General features: G+C 39.5%; 1 protein-coding gene across 1 annotated transcript in view; it reads left to right on the forward strand.

Moving 5' to 3' along the window:
* Positions 1-18,064, forward strand: part of celsr2 (cadherin, EGF LAG seven-pass G-type receptor 2) — a 319,864-nt gene that overhangs the window by 260,273 nt on the left and 41,527 nt on the right. Inside the window, exons 14-19 of the mRNA XM_060845021.1 lie at positions 3,822-3,963; positions 5,116-5,236; positions 7,344-7,527; positions 11,255-11,356; positions 15,617-15,711; positions 16,520-16,729. Coding sequence (XP_060701004.1) covers positions 3,822-3,963; positions 5,116-5,236; positions 7,344-7,527; positions 11,255-11,356; positions 15,617-15,711; positions 16,520-16,729 — 854 coding nt within the window. The remainder of the gene's footprint in view (positions 1-3,821; positions 3,964-5,115; positions 5,237-7,343; positions 7,528-11,254; positions 11,357-15,616; positions 15,712-16,519; positions 16,730-18,064) is intronic.

The following is an 18,064-nucleotide window of genomic DNA, read 5'->3' on the forward strand; positions in this document are numbered from 1 at the left end:
CAATTCTTGGCAGGACTTATACACTTAATGGTAAGGTTCTTGGGAGTGTTGCTGAACAAAGAGACTTTGGAGTGCAGGTTCATAGTCCTTGAAAGTGGAGTCGCAGGTAGATAGGATAATGAAGAAGGTGTTTGGTATGCTTGCCTTTATTGGTCAGAGTATTGAGTACAGGAGTTGGGAGGTCATGTTGCGGCTGTACAGGACATTGGTTAGACCACTGTTGGAATATTGTGTGCAATTCTGGTCTCCTTCCTATCTGAAAGATGTTGTGAAACTTGAAATGGTTCAGAAAAGATTTAGAAGGATGTTGCCAGGGTTGGAGGATTTGAGCTATAGTGAGAGGCTGAACAGACTGGGACTGTTTTCCTAAGCGTCGGAGGCTGAGGGGTGACATTATAGAGGTTTACAAAATTATGAAGGGCATGGATAGGATAAATAGACAAAGTCTTTTCTCTGGGGTGGGATAGTCCAGAACTAGAGGGCATAGGTTTAGGGTGAGAGGGGAAAGATATAAAAGAGACCTAAGGGGCAACTTTCTCACATAGAGGTTGGTATGTGTATGGAATGAGCTGCCAGAGGAAGTGGTGGAGGCTGGTACAATTGCAACATTCAAAAGGTATTTGGATGGGTATATGAATAAGAAGGGTTTGGAGGGATAGGGGCCGGGTGCTGGCAGGTGGGACTAGATTGGGTTAGGATATCTGGTCGGCATGGATGGGTTGGACCGAAGGGTCTGTTTCCATGCTGTGCATCTCTATGACTCTATCATCAAGATCCCATTTTAATCTGAAGTAACCTCCTTCAGTGTCCACTACACTTCCAATTTTGGTGTCATCAGCAGACGTACTAACTATATATCCTATGTTCATATGCAAATCATTTATACAAATGACGAAAAGTAGAGGACCTAGCATTGAACCTTGTGGCACTCCACTGGTCACAGGCCTCCAGTCTGAAAAACAACCCTCCACCAACACCCTCTGTCTTCTACCTTCGAGCCAGTTATGTATCCAAATGGCTAGTTCTCCATGTATTCCATGATCTCTAACCTTGCTAACCAATCTCCCATGGGGAGCCTTGTCGAATGCCTTAATGAGGTCCACATAGATCACATCCACTGATCTGTCGTCTTGAATCCTCTTTATTACATTTCAAAAAACTCAATCATGTTTGTGAGATATGATTTCCCACTCACAAAGCCATGTTGACTATCCCTAATCAGTCCTTGCCTTTCCAAATACATGTAAATCCTGTCCCTCAGGATTTCCTCCAACATCTGCCCACCACTGACTCAGTTCCCTGGCTTGTCCTTACCACCTTTCTTAAATAATGGCATCACATTAGCCAACCTCCAGTCTTCTGGCACCTCACGTGCAACTATCAATGATACAAATATCTCAGCAATCACTTCTGTAGCTTCCCACAGAGTTCTAAGGTACACCTGATCAGGCCCTGGGGATTAATCCACCTTTATGCATTTCAAGACATCCAGCACTTCCTCCTCTGTAATATGGACATTTTTCTGGATGTCACTATCTATTTCCCCTCATGTCCTTCTCCACAGTAAACACTGTTGCAAAATACTTGTTTAGTTTCTCTCCTCTCCTTCCCCCCCCCCCCCCTCCCCCGACCCTCCTGTGGCTCTACACAGAGGCTGCCTTGCTGATCTTTGAGGGGCCCTATTTGCTTCGTAGTTACAATTTTCTCCTTAATGTTTTCATAAAAGATTTTGGATTTTCCTTAACCCTATTACCAAAGCTATCTCATGTTCCCTTTTTGCCCTCCTGATTTTCCTCTTAGTTATATTCCTACTGCCTTTATAATCTTTTGAGGATTCACTCGATCTCTCCTGTCTGTATTGACATATACTTTCTTCTGTTTCTTAACCAAACCCTCAATTTCTTTAGTCATCCAGCATTTCCTACACCTACCAGCTTTGCCTTTCACCCTGACAGGAATAAATTGTCTCTGGATTCTCATTATCTCATTTCTGAAGGCTTCCCATTTTCCAGCTGTCCCTTTACCTGCAAACATCTGCCCCCAATCAGCTTTTGAAAGTTCTTGACTAATACCGTCAAAATTGGCCTTTCTCCAATTTAGAACTTCAGCTTTTAGTTCTGGTCTATCCTTTACCATCTACTTTAAAACTAATAGAATTATGGTCGTTGGCCCCTAAGTGCTCCCCCACTGACACCTCAGTCACCTGTCCTGCCTTATTTCCCAAGAGTAGGTCTAGTTTTACACCTTCTCTCGTAGGTGCATCCATATACTGACTCAGAAAATTTTTTTGTCCACTGTTAACAAATTGTGGTTCTGTTCGCCGAGCTGGGAATTTGTGTTGCAGACGTTTCGTCCCCTGTCTAGGTGACATCCTCAGTGCTTAGGAGCCTCCTGTGAAGCGCTTCTGTGATCTTTCCTCCGACATTTGTAGTGGTTTGAATCTGCCGCTTCCGGTTGTCAGTTCCAGCTGTCCGCTGCAGTGGCTGGTACATTGAGTCCAGGCCGAAGTGCTTATTGATTGAATCTGTGGATGAGTGCCATGCCTCTAGGAATTCCCGGGCTGTTCTCTGTTTGGCTTGTCCTATAATAGTAGTGTTATCCCAGTCAAATTCATGTTGCTTGTCATCTGCGTGTGTGGCTACTCAGGATAGCTGGTCGTGTCATTTCGTGGCTAGTTGGTGTTCGTGGATGACAGTCTACTGCAACCACTAGGACTCATAACAGCACACAAACCAACAGACACTCTCAGACAATAACTCACCAGGACAAAGGACCCGATACCCAGCATGAGCAAAACCAATGTAGTGTATAAAATCCCATGCAAGGACTGCACAAAACACTACATAGGACAAACAGGAAGATAGCTAATGATCCGCATCCATGAACACCAACTAGCCACGAAACGACACGACCAGCTATCCTTAGTAGCCACACATGCAAATGACAAGCAACATGAATTTGACTGGGACAACACTACTATTATAGGACAAGCCAAACGGAGAACAGCCAGGGAATTCCTAGGGGCATGGCACTCATCCACAGATTCAATCAATAAGCACATCGACCTGGACCCAATATACCGATTACTGCAACGGACAGCTGGAACTGACAACCGGAAGCGGCAGATTCAAACCACTATAAATGCCGGAGGAAAGATCACAGAAGCACTTCACAGGAGGCTCCCAAGCACTGAGGATGTCACCTAGACAGGGGACGTAATGTCTGCAACACAAATTCCCAGCTCGGCGAACAGAACCACAACAATGAACACCCGAGCTACAAATCTTTTCACAAACTTTGAACTATTAACAAATTACTCTCCATCTAAACCCTTCACACTATGGCAGTCCCAGTCTATGTTTGGAAAGTAAAAATCCCAGGGTATCACCTTTCTTGAAAACAGTAGGACTGAGGAGTGACCTAATTGAACTTTTTTAAATAATGCAACATTTTTGCTGGAGTTGACACAGAAAGATTGTTTCTGCTTGTGAGAAGAGCAAAGCTAGAGCTAGTGAACATAAAGTGGTTATCAAGAAATCGAACAGGGAATTATCAAGAGAGTAGTGAGGATGTAGAATTTGTAACCAAAAAAAGGTAGTTGTGCTGAGTAGTCCAGATGCATTTAAAGAGAGGCTATACAAGAAGGAGACATTAATAGGAACTTGTGCTAATGTACTAGAGGAAGGATACACGGAGGCTCATAGAGCTGGCAAGGGCTGTTTGCACTGAAATGACACTACTTTGCTGTATATTTTGTACAGTTATGTATAATTTATCTTTTTATTAAGAGTATTGACAGGCAATTTTTTAATTGTTTCTAGGTTACTATGGTGAGGATTGTAAGGATGTTTGCACACTAAATCCTTGTGAACATCTGTCTGTGTGTACCCGTAAACCCAGTTCTTCTCATGGTTACACTTGCGATTGCTCAGTGAATTATTTTGGACAATACTGTGAGACCAAGTAAGTAAGAGTCTGAGCTCTTAAGGCCTAAGTATTGTGTAAGGCTGTTGTTTATTTGAAGAGTCATATTAAGTAATATGTATAATTTATGGATTCTGCACAATTCTAACAAGCCGATTAAGAGATGGTTAATGGGTGGATATATCACAACAATATCAAAACACTTATAAATCTCTATTGTCATTAGAGCTTGCAGGGAAATGTCTAAAGATTGAAAGTATTTTTGAAATGTCTATTTAGTAAAGACAGAAATACGATTCTCCATTCAAAATGGATTTCGTTATATGGTTTTGTTACTTTGGACCCCAATGAGATTGAAGGCACAGCTTAACAAATCAAATAGATAGTGGAGCTTTCCCCTTTCCAGCAGGAGAGTTTCTAGGAGACAACCTAACAGCTCATGAAAGTGAGAAAGCCCCCTGGATCTTCCAACAATAAAGCACTTGATAGGCTATTGGAATGCTTTCTGCTGGATTGAGGAACCAGGACAAGGAAGTCCCACCCCCAGAGGGCTGCCAGCCAATTAGAATGTTGTTTTGGAGGCGCTTGAGAAGGTTTGCAAAATAGCATTCACGTGGAGTGAGAGAGTCGGGACAAGGGGATGGGGATTGGCTGTCAGTGCCCATTCCCTGTCTGAAGACCAGTCCCTTGATTGCATGGAAAATTCTGAAATAATTGATGCCCAGGCGGGATGTAGTCCTTAAACGGTCATTAATTGATCTCTTGGGTGGGGGTGGAAGGAAAGTGATGCTTGATTATTGCCACCCAAAACCTAATCAGGGTGGGTTCAGAAACGTGGCAGAGTTCTGGTGCACCACCAACTTACTTCAATAATTTCACAAGCCTAGAAAATACTACTCACTTGTGACAGTTTAAATCAAGCAAAGGCCATCAGTCCAGACCTATCTACAGCATTTCCTTGATGCATTTTGCGTAATCTTGAATCCCAGGGAATTTAATCATAGATAGAAACCTGTAGGGCACAATCAAACCATTCTTCCAAAGAAAGTTTAATATTCCCCCCACTCACTAATCCCATAATGGGATTTTATACTAACATATATCATTGCTTGAAAATTGATATTTTTGTTTCTCAAATGATAACAATCTGAATATTTAATTGTTCACCAAATTTGCACTCTCCAATTACAGGATTGATCAGCCTTGCCCTAAAGGATGGTGGGGAAATCCTATGTGTGGACCCTGTAACTGTGATACAAGAATTGGATTTGATGTAGACTGTAACAAGACCTCTGGAGAATGCAGGTGCAAGGTGAGAAATACAAACTCATCTGTTAAAGCTCAATAGTCTACCATACAGGGAATAACTTTACATATCCATTTTTTGCATGCTAAATATCCCCCAGTACCTTTAGCACCGAGTTTCAGTTCATTAACACTTAGCTACAGTGAAAAGAATTATGTATGGATATAACCCAACCTATTAAAATTTAAATTTAAAATAACCTTTTCAACTTCTTACATGCCCAGACCAAATGTTTATCTGATTTTGAGCTGAATATTTGAAATTGACTGTCTTTTTCAAAAAGAAAACACTGCCCTGTGCACGCCAAGCTATAAGGGTTGGACATATGAGACTCATGGTGGTAATGTTTTGATCCAGAGTGTATGCATCTAATGGCAATGTTTAAAAAAAGGAAAAAGAGAAATTGTGGCACTGGCTAGCCCACTCAGAAATGCACACATACCTGAATCCAGATAGCCTAGCACCCAAGGAAACTAATTTTGCCTCAAGCAGGCCTTGGATGCCTTTTTTCAGTACCTATCACATTCTTTGACAATACAGCAATTTGCAGTCAATTGTGTTTATCTCTTAATGCGGGATTTGAAACCACTACCATCTAACTGAAGGTTAGAAGTCGGAGCAGTCACTTATGATTCAGATATTCTGAAGATAAACTAGTAAAAGTGAAACTGTTGAATCTTGTGGAGCGATTCCTCTAAACAAGAAAATTTTAGGAAATTAATTTGCAGGCCTAGTCATCACAAACCTATACATCAGTGTCATTAATGCAGTAGATTTTTCTGACACATGTTTCATGATACAGGATGAGAGCTATTTTCCCATTATTCTTTGTAGCTCTTCACACAATAGAGGAATATAAAATAGATTAAACTGAGCTTTAGGGCTTGCAAACAGTTCACAAAACTGAATATCAGTCCCTTCAGGCATGACTGGCAATGGTGATGTATGAAGTGTAATATCTGAGATTTTATTCTAGATTCATTGTTATACTGTTGGTATTGGAGCACAAGCTAACATGTTCCGTTCACTGATCCTTCTTGGAATGGGTAGCAGAGGTATCAGAATCAATCTAAAATAGAGACATCTTGCAACAGTCTAAGTAAGATAAATAAAGATTCAAGACTTCCCAGAATTGTCAACACTCTGTTGAAATTAGTTAAAAAAGGGAGGATCTTTGGAAGTTCAAAAGAAAACTTGTTCCTGTCATTTCATTCCTTTTTATCTTTTTTTTAGAATACATTTCCTCAGGAAGTGCAGTTAAATACATCACATCACCAGTAACACTAATTAAGTAGAATGTTGACAAATCATTCAAGAAAATGTTTTTTTAAAAACCATTAAATCCTTTGTTAACTTGTGAGTATGCATGATGAATGGTAAATATTTAGACCTAAATAATTCCAAATACTTTATGAATGTATTGGTGTTACAACTATTCATCCATTTATTTCCACCTTCAGAGTTATTTTGTGCATTCCTATATTTATTCAAGCAGCTGAGTAGCCATTTAGGGTGGTTAATTTTGAGAACTGGAAGATGCTTAGCAATTTTTAAGAAAATACTTCACATCATGCTAAGTGCATTTCCTCTATCATAAGTCAAATGAAGTGATAAATTAAATCTGTATAATATTCCAAGGACTTTCACATTGTTATCAAGCCACATTTGACTTCAAGTTGTATCAGAAGATGAAAAGATTAATGACTTAAAAGCTTCAGGAGCATTTTTAAAGAAGAAAGAGTTAGTGAAGGAAGGAAATTTAGCAATTATGATCTCGACAGTTGAAAGTCATCCTATGACTGATCCAGATTTCCAGAGTGGGGGAAGGTGGATTGACAGCTACAATTTCTCAGATGTTCCTGTCAGGAAGGAGGGAAGCTTTCCCAAATATTGGAAGGCTAGCTCCGTCAGTGACTGATCATGCATGTTTCTTGTCGACATTTACGTGAGTGGTGGTATTGAATGTTTGGAAACTGGTTACCTGCCACTATTTGTGGTATGTGCTCAAACTCTGGAGAGAGAATAAAGAAGAGGGGAAATATAGAAAGTTAATCAGTGTCTCTATTTGGCAATTTTGACTGCAAGTTATAAAATAATGTGTCATTTTATTTAGGAAAACCACTACAGACCTCCAGAAAGCAATGCCTGCTACCCTTGTGACTGTTACTCAACTGGTTCACTTGCTCGCTCCTGTGATATGGAGACAGGACAGTGTCAGTGTAAACCTGGTGTGATTGGAAGGCAGTGCAACCGCTGTGACAATCCGTTTGCAGAAGTCTTCACCCAAGGGTGTGAAGGTATATTTTATACAACTAGATTTTATACCATAAGAATTTATATTAAAAATGCAGGATCAAATTGGGCAGCCATTAGTCTTAGTTAATGTTCAGTGCTGGTGAAAATGTAGCTTCAGAGTTCTGCACCGTCTGGATTTTGAAATTTCCCTTGACATAATGAATTATGACCATTACAAAATGTGAAAAGTATCCCACATGTGAGTCATATATAATTTTGACAAGAACTGTTCTGGCTTCTGTGCTTTGTATCATATGTTACTTTGTAACAGGAGCTCTGTACTTGCTAATGGCCTTATGAAACTAAAGCATAAAAACACTATTTTTTACTATACTGTTTAATGAACTGAATCCAATGAGATATCAACATGGACTTTTGGGTTTGCAGCTAACAGATGGTGCCATCATTTCTCCAAAGACTTTTTGTAAATTTTGAACTCAACCTTCTGTGATTTGAAAGCTTTTTCAGCACAGCATCTTCCACAGAAATATGTCACCAATGTAAGTGAGGCAAAAAACTGTGTCTCATAAACCAGTTCAATAAAGATTTTTTTAACAAATATGTAAAATCTGAATTAAGGTGCAGGTTAGAATACTTAATGCCAAATAATGAACAAAAATGAAATAAAATTGAATAACAGATTAAGAGCAAAAGAGGTTTGAACAAAGAGAAAGGAAAAAGGTCTTTTAAAAATTGCCTATTTTATTTAAAAACGCTCCACAGTTAGTTAAAAACTGAAAGAATGCAGCTTGTAGATGTTATTTTCAGTGCTAGAGAGGTTGTCTTGAAGTAATTGGAATTTATCACATTATTAAAAATTATTTACACTGAAGTGGACAGACCACAACCTTTTCTGTTATTGTGTTGGGGGTATCTATCATTTTTTAGCTTAACCTCATGCAATTCCAAGTAACTTGATGCTGAGTCTCTGAGCAAAACCTCTGAAGGAGCAGAACAATAGCAAACACTTACTGGTTTCTACTTTGAAACTGCTCATGTGCAGTTCTCAGATGTTACTATGTAATTTATACATAGCATTGAGTGCTAATAGGCTGACTATTATTTATGACATATAATCTGAATCATTTACTATATTCTATTGATATAAAGTTTTAAAACTGAGTTTCCCCAAGCTATGTGTTTCCCCAAGCCCAGTGTTTTAATGGACAAGTTTACTGCTTAGTGGAGAATTGAACTACATACATGCATATGAATTAAGCAAGGAGACACTTTTTTCAGCCCACTCGCGACCACTGCATCATTCACTAAGATTGTGGCTAATCTGTTTGTGTTTTGATTTCCACATTGCCATCTCACCCTGATAACTTTTGATTCCTTTTGCTGACAAGAATCAATTAACTTCAACTTAAAATCATTCAGTGACCACATCCATTAACTTCGAAGACTGCGATTTCCAAAATCGCACAATCTTTGAAGAGAGAGAGAGAGAATTTCTCCGCCTCTCTGTCCTAAAAGGACAATCCTTAATTTATAAGGTTTGTTCTAGACTCACCTTGTCAAGGTCATTCACCCATCGCTTCTTTAAGCTCCAGTGGAAACCAATTCAGTCTGTTCAAACCTATCCTCATAAGTCAACTTGCTCATTTCAGGTATTAATCTAGTATAAACCTTCTCTAAACTGCCTCCAATGCATTTTGAACAGGAGATAAAAATTGCATACAATAATTTGAGATGTGCTCTCACCAGTGGTCTGCCTACTGAAGGTTAACATCCTTGCTTACAGGTTCAATTCATCTCATAAAAAAAGACAGCATTTCATTGGCCTCCTTAGTTACTTGCTGTAATTAAACACTGACATTTTATGACTTGTGTACCATATTACCCGGACCCCTCTGTACCTTGGAATTCTGCTATCATTCTCCATTTAAGTAATACTCATTATTTTTGCTGCCAAAGTGGACAAGTTCACATTTTTCCATATTATACTCCATCTACTAGATTTTCCCCAAACACTTGACCTACTGATATACATCTGCAACCTCTTTCTGTCCTCATTATATTTTCTGTCCTATGTATTTTTGCATTAATTGTAATTCTTTCTCTCATTATCTAAATTATTAATATGATTTTTTAAAAGCTGAGGCTTCAGCACAGACCCCTGCGAGACTCAACTCCTCAAATTCTACTGATCACAAAAAAACCCATTATGCACACTGTTTTTTGCTTGCTAATTAATCAATCCATGCTGATCTGCTACCCCTATATCGTGAGCACCTGTTTTGCATAATAACCTTTCCTGTGACACTTTGTCAAATATCTTCTGGAAATCCAATTACAGTATGTCTATGGTCTCCCCTTTATCCAATATGCATGTTCCTCCTCCAAAAAAAACCTCCAATAAATAGGCTAAACATGGTTCGCTTTCACAAAACTCAGGCTCAAACTGCCCAGCTATAATTCAATGACTGATTCAAACACCTCCTTTTGATAGACATCAAGCGAAGTGGCCTATAATCTGTTTTCTGCCCTTCCCCCTTTCTTGACTAGTTATATTTGCTACTTTCGAGTCTGATGTAACCTTTCCATAATCTAGAGATTTTTGGAAAATTAATACCATCACATCTATTGCCTCATCAGCCAACTCTTTTTTAAGATTCTAGGATGAAGTTCATTGGAATGTAGACACTTGTCAGCCTGGAACTCCAAGAATTTGCTCATTGCCACTTCCTTGATGACAGCAATTTCTAGATATAGAAATGGCTGACCTGATTGCAAACTCTATTCTATATTCCAGTCTAGTCACAAGAACCTTTCATTTCCTTATTTTCAAATAATCTATCTACTTCTGCCTTAAAAATGTTCAAAACTTCACTGACTCTTGGGGAAGAGAGTTCCAAAGACTGATGACCCATTGAGCAAAACATGTGTCTTAATTCCTCTTCGTCTTAATTAGCAATCCCTTATTTTGAAAGTTATTTCTTCTTCGTTGCTTTGAGCAAGATGAGGTTACTAGTTACCCATAATTCAGAGCTACTTGATGACATATTAATTGGTTGTAGAATTAAGGCTCTATTTTACAAATCTGCATAACCAAATAAAAATATGGTAGAACTAAAGTTTGAAAAATAACTTTAAAATGATGCCATGATGCCATGGGTTTATATAACATCCATATTATAGTAAAATGTACCAAGATGTTTCATTGGAACATTATAAAATAATATTTGCCATTCAATCACATCAGATACTAGCTTAAATAACCACAAGTTTGCACAAAGCATTGGAGAAGTAGCAAAGCAAATCAGGAACTTACTGTAAAGTTAGACTTGATGCTTCCCTATTGGTCATTTTTGAATCTGATGTGAGTTATGAATATTACTCAGAGATGTTAAGATAATTTTATTGAATGCTTATGATGATGTTCTCAGCTGTTTGAGCAGCAATTCATTTGCGCATGTCGAAGGTACTCTTCAGAAGTGTTTACGCAATGTTCAGTAACTAGTTTTAAAATTTAAATATTTGAAATATAATGACAACAATGCATAACTGACAGGAATGATAATTTGCTTAGTATATTACTGGAACAGACCCAAAATCTTGGTTGTATTTCTGTTTTACACAGAAACACCAGTCTAGGTTTATACTTACCTACATTCAGAAGTTTTTTATGAAAGTAATTAACTGATATGATGGAGAAGTAATTTATTTTTGGTGTCACTAGAGGTTTAACAGTATCCTGCATTTTTCATGTATTTATTTTTCCTCCAGTGATTTATGACAGTTGTCCACGAGCTATGGAGGCAGAGATCTGGTGGCCCAGAACTAAGTTTGGACTCCCCGCTGCAGTACCTTGTCCCAGAGGATCAATGGGTAATGCTATTACAGTTTCATAAGTCTTCAAAATATTTCCTTGTTAATTAGCCGGAACCGTTTAATCTGACTCAGTTGTTGACACATTGTAAGGAAGTAGTATAATGCCACAGGAGGTGAGGAATGGCTTTTACTGAAGCTGCTAGTGATTGCTGAGCTCGTTGGCTTTTTTATATTTCAGCTGGCTTTCTAATTGTATGAGTAAAGAAAGATATTCTCTCTGAAGTTTAAAAAAAAAGCAGCCTAACTGACTGAGGACAGAACATCAAAACTATGCGTAAACAGGGAATTTCTTCATCCTTTCTCCTACTCATGCTCTAACTTGTGGCAGGAAGCTCAGTTTCCATGTGTAAACAAGAGACTTTGTCAGAATGGCAGTGCAAGTCAAGGCAGGAGTGTAGGAGAAACTTCTGTAATGACCCACATACAGACCAATGACCTGTAAAGAAAGGAATTCCCCAACCACCCCAATGGACAATGTTCCACTTCCAAAACTCTTCTAAGTAATGCATTCCAAATCCTATCAATTCTGAGTAAAGAAGCTTCTCCTCATCACACTCCTAGCTCACTTACTGACAATATTGAAATTGTGACCCCCTTGTTACTGACATACCAAGTAGTGGAAACAGGATGTCCTTCTCTACCCCATGAATATTATTTTGAATACTTCAATAAGGTCAACTCTTAATTGTCTTTGTTACAAGGAGAATAATCCCAAACTCTCTAATCTTTCCTTTTATCTAAACTTCCTTATTCCTGGTATCATTCTCGTAAAATCTCCTATGCACTCTCTTCAGGGCTTTACCATCCTTCTTTAAAGAAGATGCCTCGAACTAAACCCAATACTCGAAATGTGATCTGACCAACCACTTCTTTGTTTTTATACTCTATGCATCTCTTCAGAAATACACCAATCCTATAAGCCTTCTTAATAACTGTTTGAACTTGCCTGTCCCCATTCAGGCATGTAAACCTTGAAGTCTCTCTGCTAATATACTCCCCTCAAAGTTGTTTCTCCAGATATGTCCTTTTCACAAAAGGCAGACTAAACCCAAGCCAGCAAATTGCTGCTTTATCTATTCTCCATCATTAACAGAAGAATCTAAAGAGTCACCCTCAGTGCCATCAAATGGTGCTTACACAGTAATCACCTGCTTTGCATTGTTCAGTTTGGATCCTGCCAGGGCCATTCAGCTCCTGATCTTGCTCTAACCTTAGTTTAAAAATGGACAGAAGAGGAAGCATAAGAGATGGAATGAGCATGACTGCTCTTGACATCAAAGCAATATTTAGCTGAATTTAGCATCATGGGGGCCCTAGCAATAACGAGAATACCACCACCTGCACTCTTCAAGCCACTCAGCATCCTGATTTGGAAATATAACGCCATTCTTTCATTGTTGGTTAGGTCAATGTCTAAGGCTCCCTTTCTAACAGTTCTGTGGGTGTTCCTACACTCCAAAACCAGCAGTGGTTCAAGAAGGCATCCCACCAGAACCTTTCGAAGGGCAGTTAGGGATGGACAATAAATGCAGGCCTAGCCAGCAATGCCCACAAACCATGTATGAACACATAAAACGTCTTCTGTTCTTCTGTGTCGCTACATAAGCCTGTTTATTTAAGTTTTTGCTGAGGAAGCAGTAAATGAAACCTCCTTATCTTGTTTTGTGTATTGTAGTTGCTAAGCTGCATAGGTCTCTGCCTGTTCACTTGTGTGTATTTGTATGAGATTTACAGCAAAACTTTGTATTGTATGTCGGGTTGAATTTCTTCCTTTAGAAAGAATCACTATTGAAATCAAAAGTGAGAATTGTTTGTTGATTGAACACCACCCGTCAGTTTTCTTAACGAACAAAGCTGGGTGCATTGGTCACGGCCTCAACCCCCACCCCCACCTTCTCAGTAGGTAGAACATCAAATCAAAACTAGGATAAAATAAATAGCTGCAGATGCTGTAAATCTGAAATAAAAGCAGAAATTGCTGGGGAAACTCAGCAGGTCTGGCAACATCTGTGGATAGAAAACCGATTTAAAGTTTCAGTTCCATTTCTGAAGAAGGATCTCTTGACTAAAAACATTAACTCTGCTTTCTGTCCATTGATGCTGCCAAACCTGCTGAGTTTCTCAAGCAATTTGTGTTTTTGTAAACCACAACAAGGAACAGTAGTAGTAGGCAATTCAGCCCCTTGTGTCTGCTCTTCCATTTAATATAATTGTGACTGATCTCACTTTGAACTCAATTCCACTTTCCTGCCTGCTGTTCCTAACCCTTTAATCCATTACTAATTAAAAATCTGTCTATCTCCTCATTAAATTATTCCATGTCTCAGCATCCATTGCACTCTGGATTGGTGAATTCCACTGATTCAGAGTCATTTGAGAGAATTAGTTCCTCTTCATCTCTGTTTTAAATCTGTCTATCAGTCTAAAATTATGACCTCTCTTTCTAGATTACCCCACAAGAGGAAACATCTACTTTGTCAATCCCCTTTAGCACCTTCTATACTTCAATCAAATATCCTGTCATTTTTCTAAACTCAAGTGAGGTAGTCCCAAACTGCTCAATCTCTCCCTAATGGACAAGCCTTTTATGTCTCGAATTAATGTAGTGAACCTTCTCTGACATGCTCTAATGTAATTCTGCCCTTTCTCAAGTAAAGATTCCAAAACTCTGCATAGTCTCACCAATGCCTTGCACAATAAGAACCCTTCCCTACCTTTATCCTCCATTCCATTTGCTGTCCTTGTTACCTGCTTTACTTGCATACTAGCTTCCTGCAACTCATGCAGCAGGACACCCACATCACTCTGCATCTCTCCATTTATTCTTCCAAACAAAACAGACAGTCACACATTTATCCACATGAAACTCCACCTGCCAAACGTCAATTGCGAGGCCATTGACTTTAACAAAGGCTACTCACTGCGATTGTACATCAGAGCCAGCCTGTATGAGATAATGGTGAGACCCCCTTCCTACAGCAAGAGGAAATCCTGCTCTCAATCTCAGTAGTGACCAATCCTGGTACTACACTTAGGCCCAAGGAGAAGATTGATGGTGACTGATGTAGAAGTATGTTTGGAGATCTCATGGGGGAGGGGGGGAAATACAAAGTCACAATGGAAAGTTAAAAACCTGGTTGAGAGTTCCCCCTAAAGAAGGTCTTCCTTTCTCATTTGAGATGTAAAGGAGCAGGCTGGCATCTTTCATTCTGTTCGCCCAAGCTGCACCTATTGTGGTGGTGATAAGATGACTATTAATTGGCTAGTTTTGGGGGCCTCGATAGTTGTTGAGCAATCAAGTTGGCTGATATCTTGCCTATTCACGATATTACAGAGGGCAGAGTTCAAGAGTGAGTGGGAAGATGGTGCGGATAGTTGCATACCTTATTTTACACAGGATCAGAGAATCCCTACAGTTGAAGCAGGCATTCAGCCCATGGAGTCCACACGGACTCTCCGAAGAGCATCCCACCCAGACCCATCCCCTAACCCTATACCTAGAAACCTACATATCCCATGGTTAATCCAGTTAACCTACACATGCCTGAACACTATGGGCAATTTACCAAAGCCAATCTACCTAACCTGCATATCCATGGACTGCGACCAGAAATCAAAGCACTCAGAGGAAATCCACAGACACTGGGAGAATGTGCAAACTCCACAAAGTCAGTGAGTCGCACAAGGGTAGAATCAAACCTGCATCCCTGGCACTTTGAGGCAGTAATGCTAACCTCTGAGCCACTGTGCTGCCCTCATTGCCTCCCCATCTGCAAATACCCCTGCTCTGAGCATGAGGGGAGATGTGGGGGCAAGGTTGAGGTGGTATAAAGTTTGCACTAACAACACACACACACACCCATCCCACTCCACCCTCCCTCCCCAAAATATCTTTCAAAATTACCAATCTGTTGTTGATACTATCCCTTCCATTGGCAGTTATGTGTTTTACGTGTTCCATGACTCTGCTATATTTTACTGAAACAAATGGAGAGGCATCTGGAGTCAAAACATCAAAGTTGGGAATATAAATTTTAAAAATACAAATTATATCTAGCTAAGCTTGGGAAGAACCATAAAGGTTATCTGCTATATTTGATTCCATCCAATAGATAATGTCTCCTTGAAGTGATTGAGTTCCTCCAAGTCAATTATGTGCACGAGTTATTCCACATAACAGTTTTCATAACACCTCTCCTTGTGCCAAAGACTGTACTTGGTAGTCACTGAGAATGCATATCCTTTTGTTTTATACAGGAACAGGAATTCGACATTGCGACGAACACAGGGGCTGGCTCCCTCCTGATCTCTTTAATTGTACCACCAATGTTTTTGTAGAGCTGAAAACCTTTGTAAGTTTTATTCAGAGAACTTAATTTATAAGGTTGCAGTGAATAAAATGCTGAGGTTTATTGGTTGCTTTTCATGATCTTGAACGGTTTTCATGTTTCCATGTCTAGTACATTTCTTTCGGAAAACTTAACATGAAGCAACAGAGGAACTCCTGAAATTATAGTTGCAGTTATCGGAAAATCTCTAAGCCTCGATGCGATCCTAGTTTAGTGCTGTCATTAAATGGTGGAATGGAAATCTGTAAACATAAATTTCCAGGCAGCCATTTATCTTCTGTGAGTGACAAAATGAAGGGCAATTTTAAGATTATAACTGGTAATTTGATCATGTTATGCAAATACTTATTATGGCTAGACTCAACCTGATATACATTCATCTATAATTAATGCTTTGTCCCTGTTGGTTGGGAGAAGGTGAAAAGAAATGAGAGATGTCAGGATGACCAGATTAGAAACTTCATATTTGTAGTGTTCTTAGAAGTAAAATATGTTAATTACATTTTTTTTTGTTGGTGTTTAGATTTTTTTCTGAAACACTCAATGAGGAGGGCGCAATTTGTTATTTTAGACTCAATTCCAATTGCTGAACCCTTCTAATTTATTGCATAACTCTTTTTTTTCTTTTAGCAATTGTAGTTAAAGTCCTGCTGACAATTTAATCCAATAATGACTTTGGAAAGACTTCACATTAAGCTTTCCTTTAACCTAAAAAATAGCACTGGTCTCTGAAATTTAGTAACATAAATATCCCTAATTGTATGATTGTTGAGGGCTTCAGCCACTTACTCAGGATGTGTCTTTTGTGCAGGCTGATAAATTGAAACGGAATGAGACTTTGCTGGACATGGAAAAATCCAAGAAAATTGCCCTCATGTTGCGGAATGCCACCCAGCACACAGATGAATATTTCGGTAGTGATGTCAAGATCGCGTACCATGTGACCTCAAAAATCTTAGAATTTGAGAACACACAGCGAGGATTTGACTTGACTGCAACCCAGGAAGTCCAGTTCACAGAGGTAAAGGAGCTACAGAACACCAAAAGTTCCTGATGCAGTTCATGGAACTTTGATCCATTCAGTGCCAGGAGTGTAGTCACTTTACATCATCAAGTATTGAGACTTACAAAACATCTGATATGTTAGGATTCTTCATATTGCACTCCCCAAATAATCATAGCGCATAAGCAAGCAAGTGGGCCTTTTCTCATGGGAAGTGATTCTTCTGAAAGAGTTAATGTTGGAAAGTTCAATCCAATCTGATGTCATGCTGCCACAGTGGGGAAAAGAGGAGTCTAACCCAAGATCCCAGTGGAGACACCTGTATCATCAGTAACTTTGATTTATGATTGTCACATGTACTAAGATCAGTGAAAGGTATTGTTTTGCATACTATCCAGGCAAATCACACCCTACGTAAGTACATCAGGGTAATAGAACAGAGTGCAGAATATAGTGTTACAGATAGAGAGAAGATGCAGCGAAAGGTCAACTTTAATATATTAGATTAGATTTCCTACAGTATGGAAACAGGCCCTTCAGCCCAACAAGTCCACACTGACCCTCTGAAGAGTAACCTGCCCAAACCTATTCCCCTACTCTATATTTACCCATGACTAATGCACCTAACTCTTTAACATGCAATTTAACATGGCCAGTTTACCTGACCAGCACACCTTTGAATTGTGGGAGGAAACTGGAGCACCCAGAGGAAACGCAGAGAAGGGGAAGAACATGCAAACTCCACACAAGACAATCACCCAAGGCAGAAATTGAACCCGGGTCCCAGGCACTGTGGGGAATCAATGCTAACCACTGAGCCACCATGCCATCTTATGTCCATTCAAATGTCTGATAACAGTGGGGAAGAAGCTGTTCTTGAATCTATTGGTATGTGTTTGCAAACCTTTGTATCCTCTGCCCAATGCAAGAGGGCGAAAGAGAGTATAATTAGGCTGGGAGGGTTTTTGAGTATGTTGGCTGTTTTCGTGAGGCAGCGGGAAGTATAGACTGAATTAATGGATGTAACTCCTAAAGTCTGAATTATTAGGTCTTGCTAGTCAATGTAACTTGTTTATTGCACAATAACAGTTGGTACATCTTATTAATTCGAGTGCTGAGCTCCTTAAGGCACACTGCTGATTCCCCATCTAATAATGCTAATCAAATTGGTACATAACCCAGTATAGCAAGAAGTGGATGGCACTGCTTCCCCACAGTACAAAGGACATGGTTCAGTTCCAGTGCTGGTTGACTGTGCAGTTTTCACATTCTCCCCATACCTGTGTGGGTTTCCTCCAGGTGCTCTAGTTTCCTCCCATACTCCAAAGATGTGCAGGTTGGGTGGATTGGCCC

The sequence above is a fragment of the Hemiscyllium ocellatum genome, chromosome 26 (genome assembly GCF_020745735.1).
Source record: "Hemiscyllium ocellatum isolate sHemOce1 chromosome 26, sHemOce1.pat.X.cur, whole genome shotgun sequence".
Lineage (NCBI taxonomy): Eukaryota > Metazoa > Chordata > Chondrichthyes > Orectolobiformes > Hemiscylliidae > Hemiscyllium > Hemiscyllium ocellatum.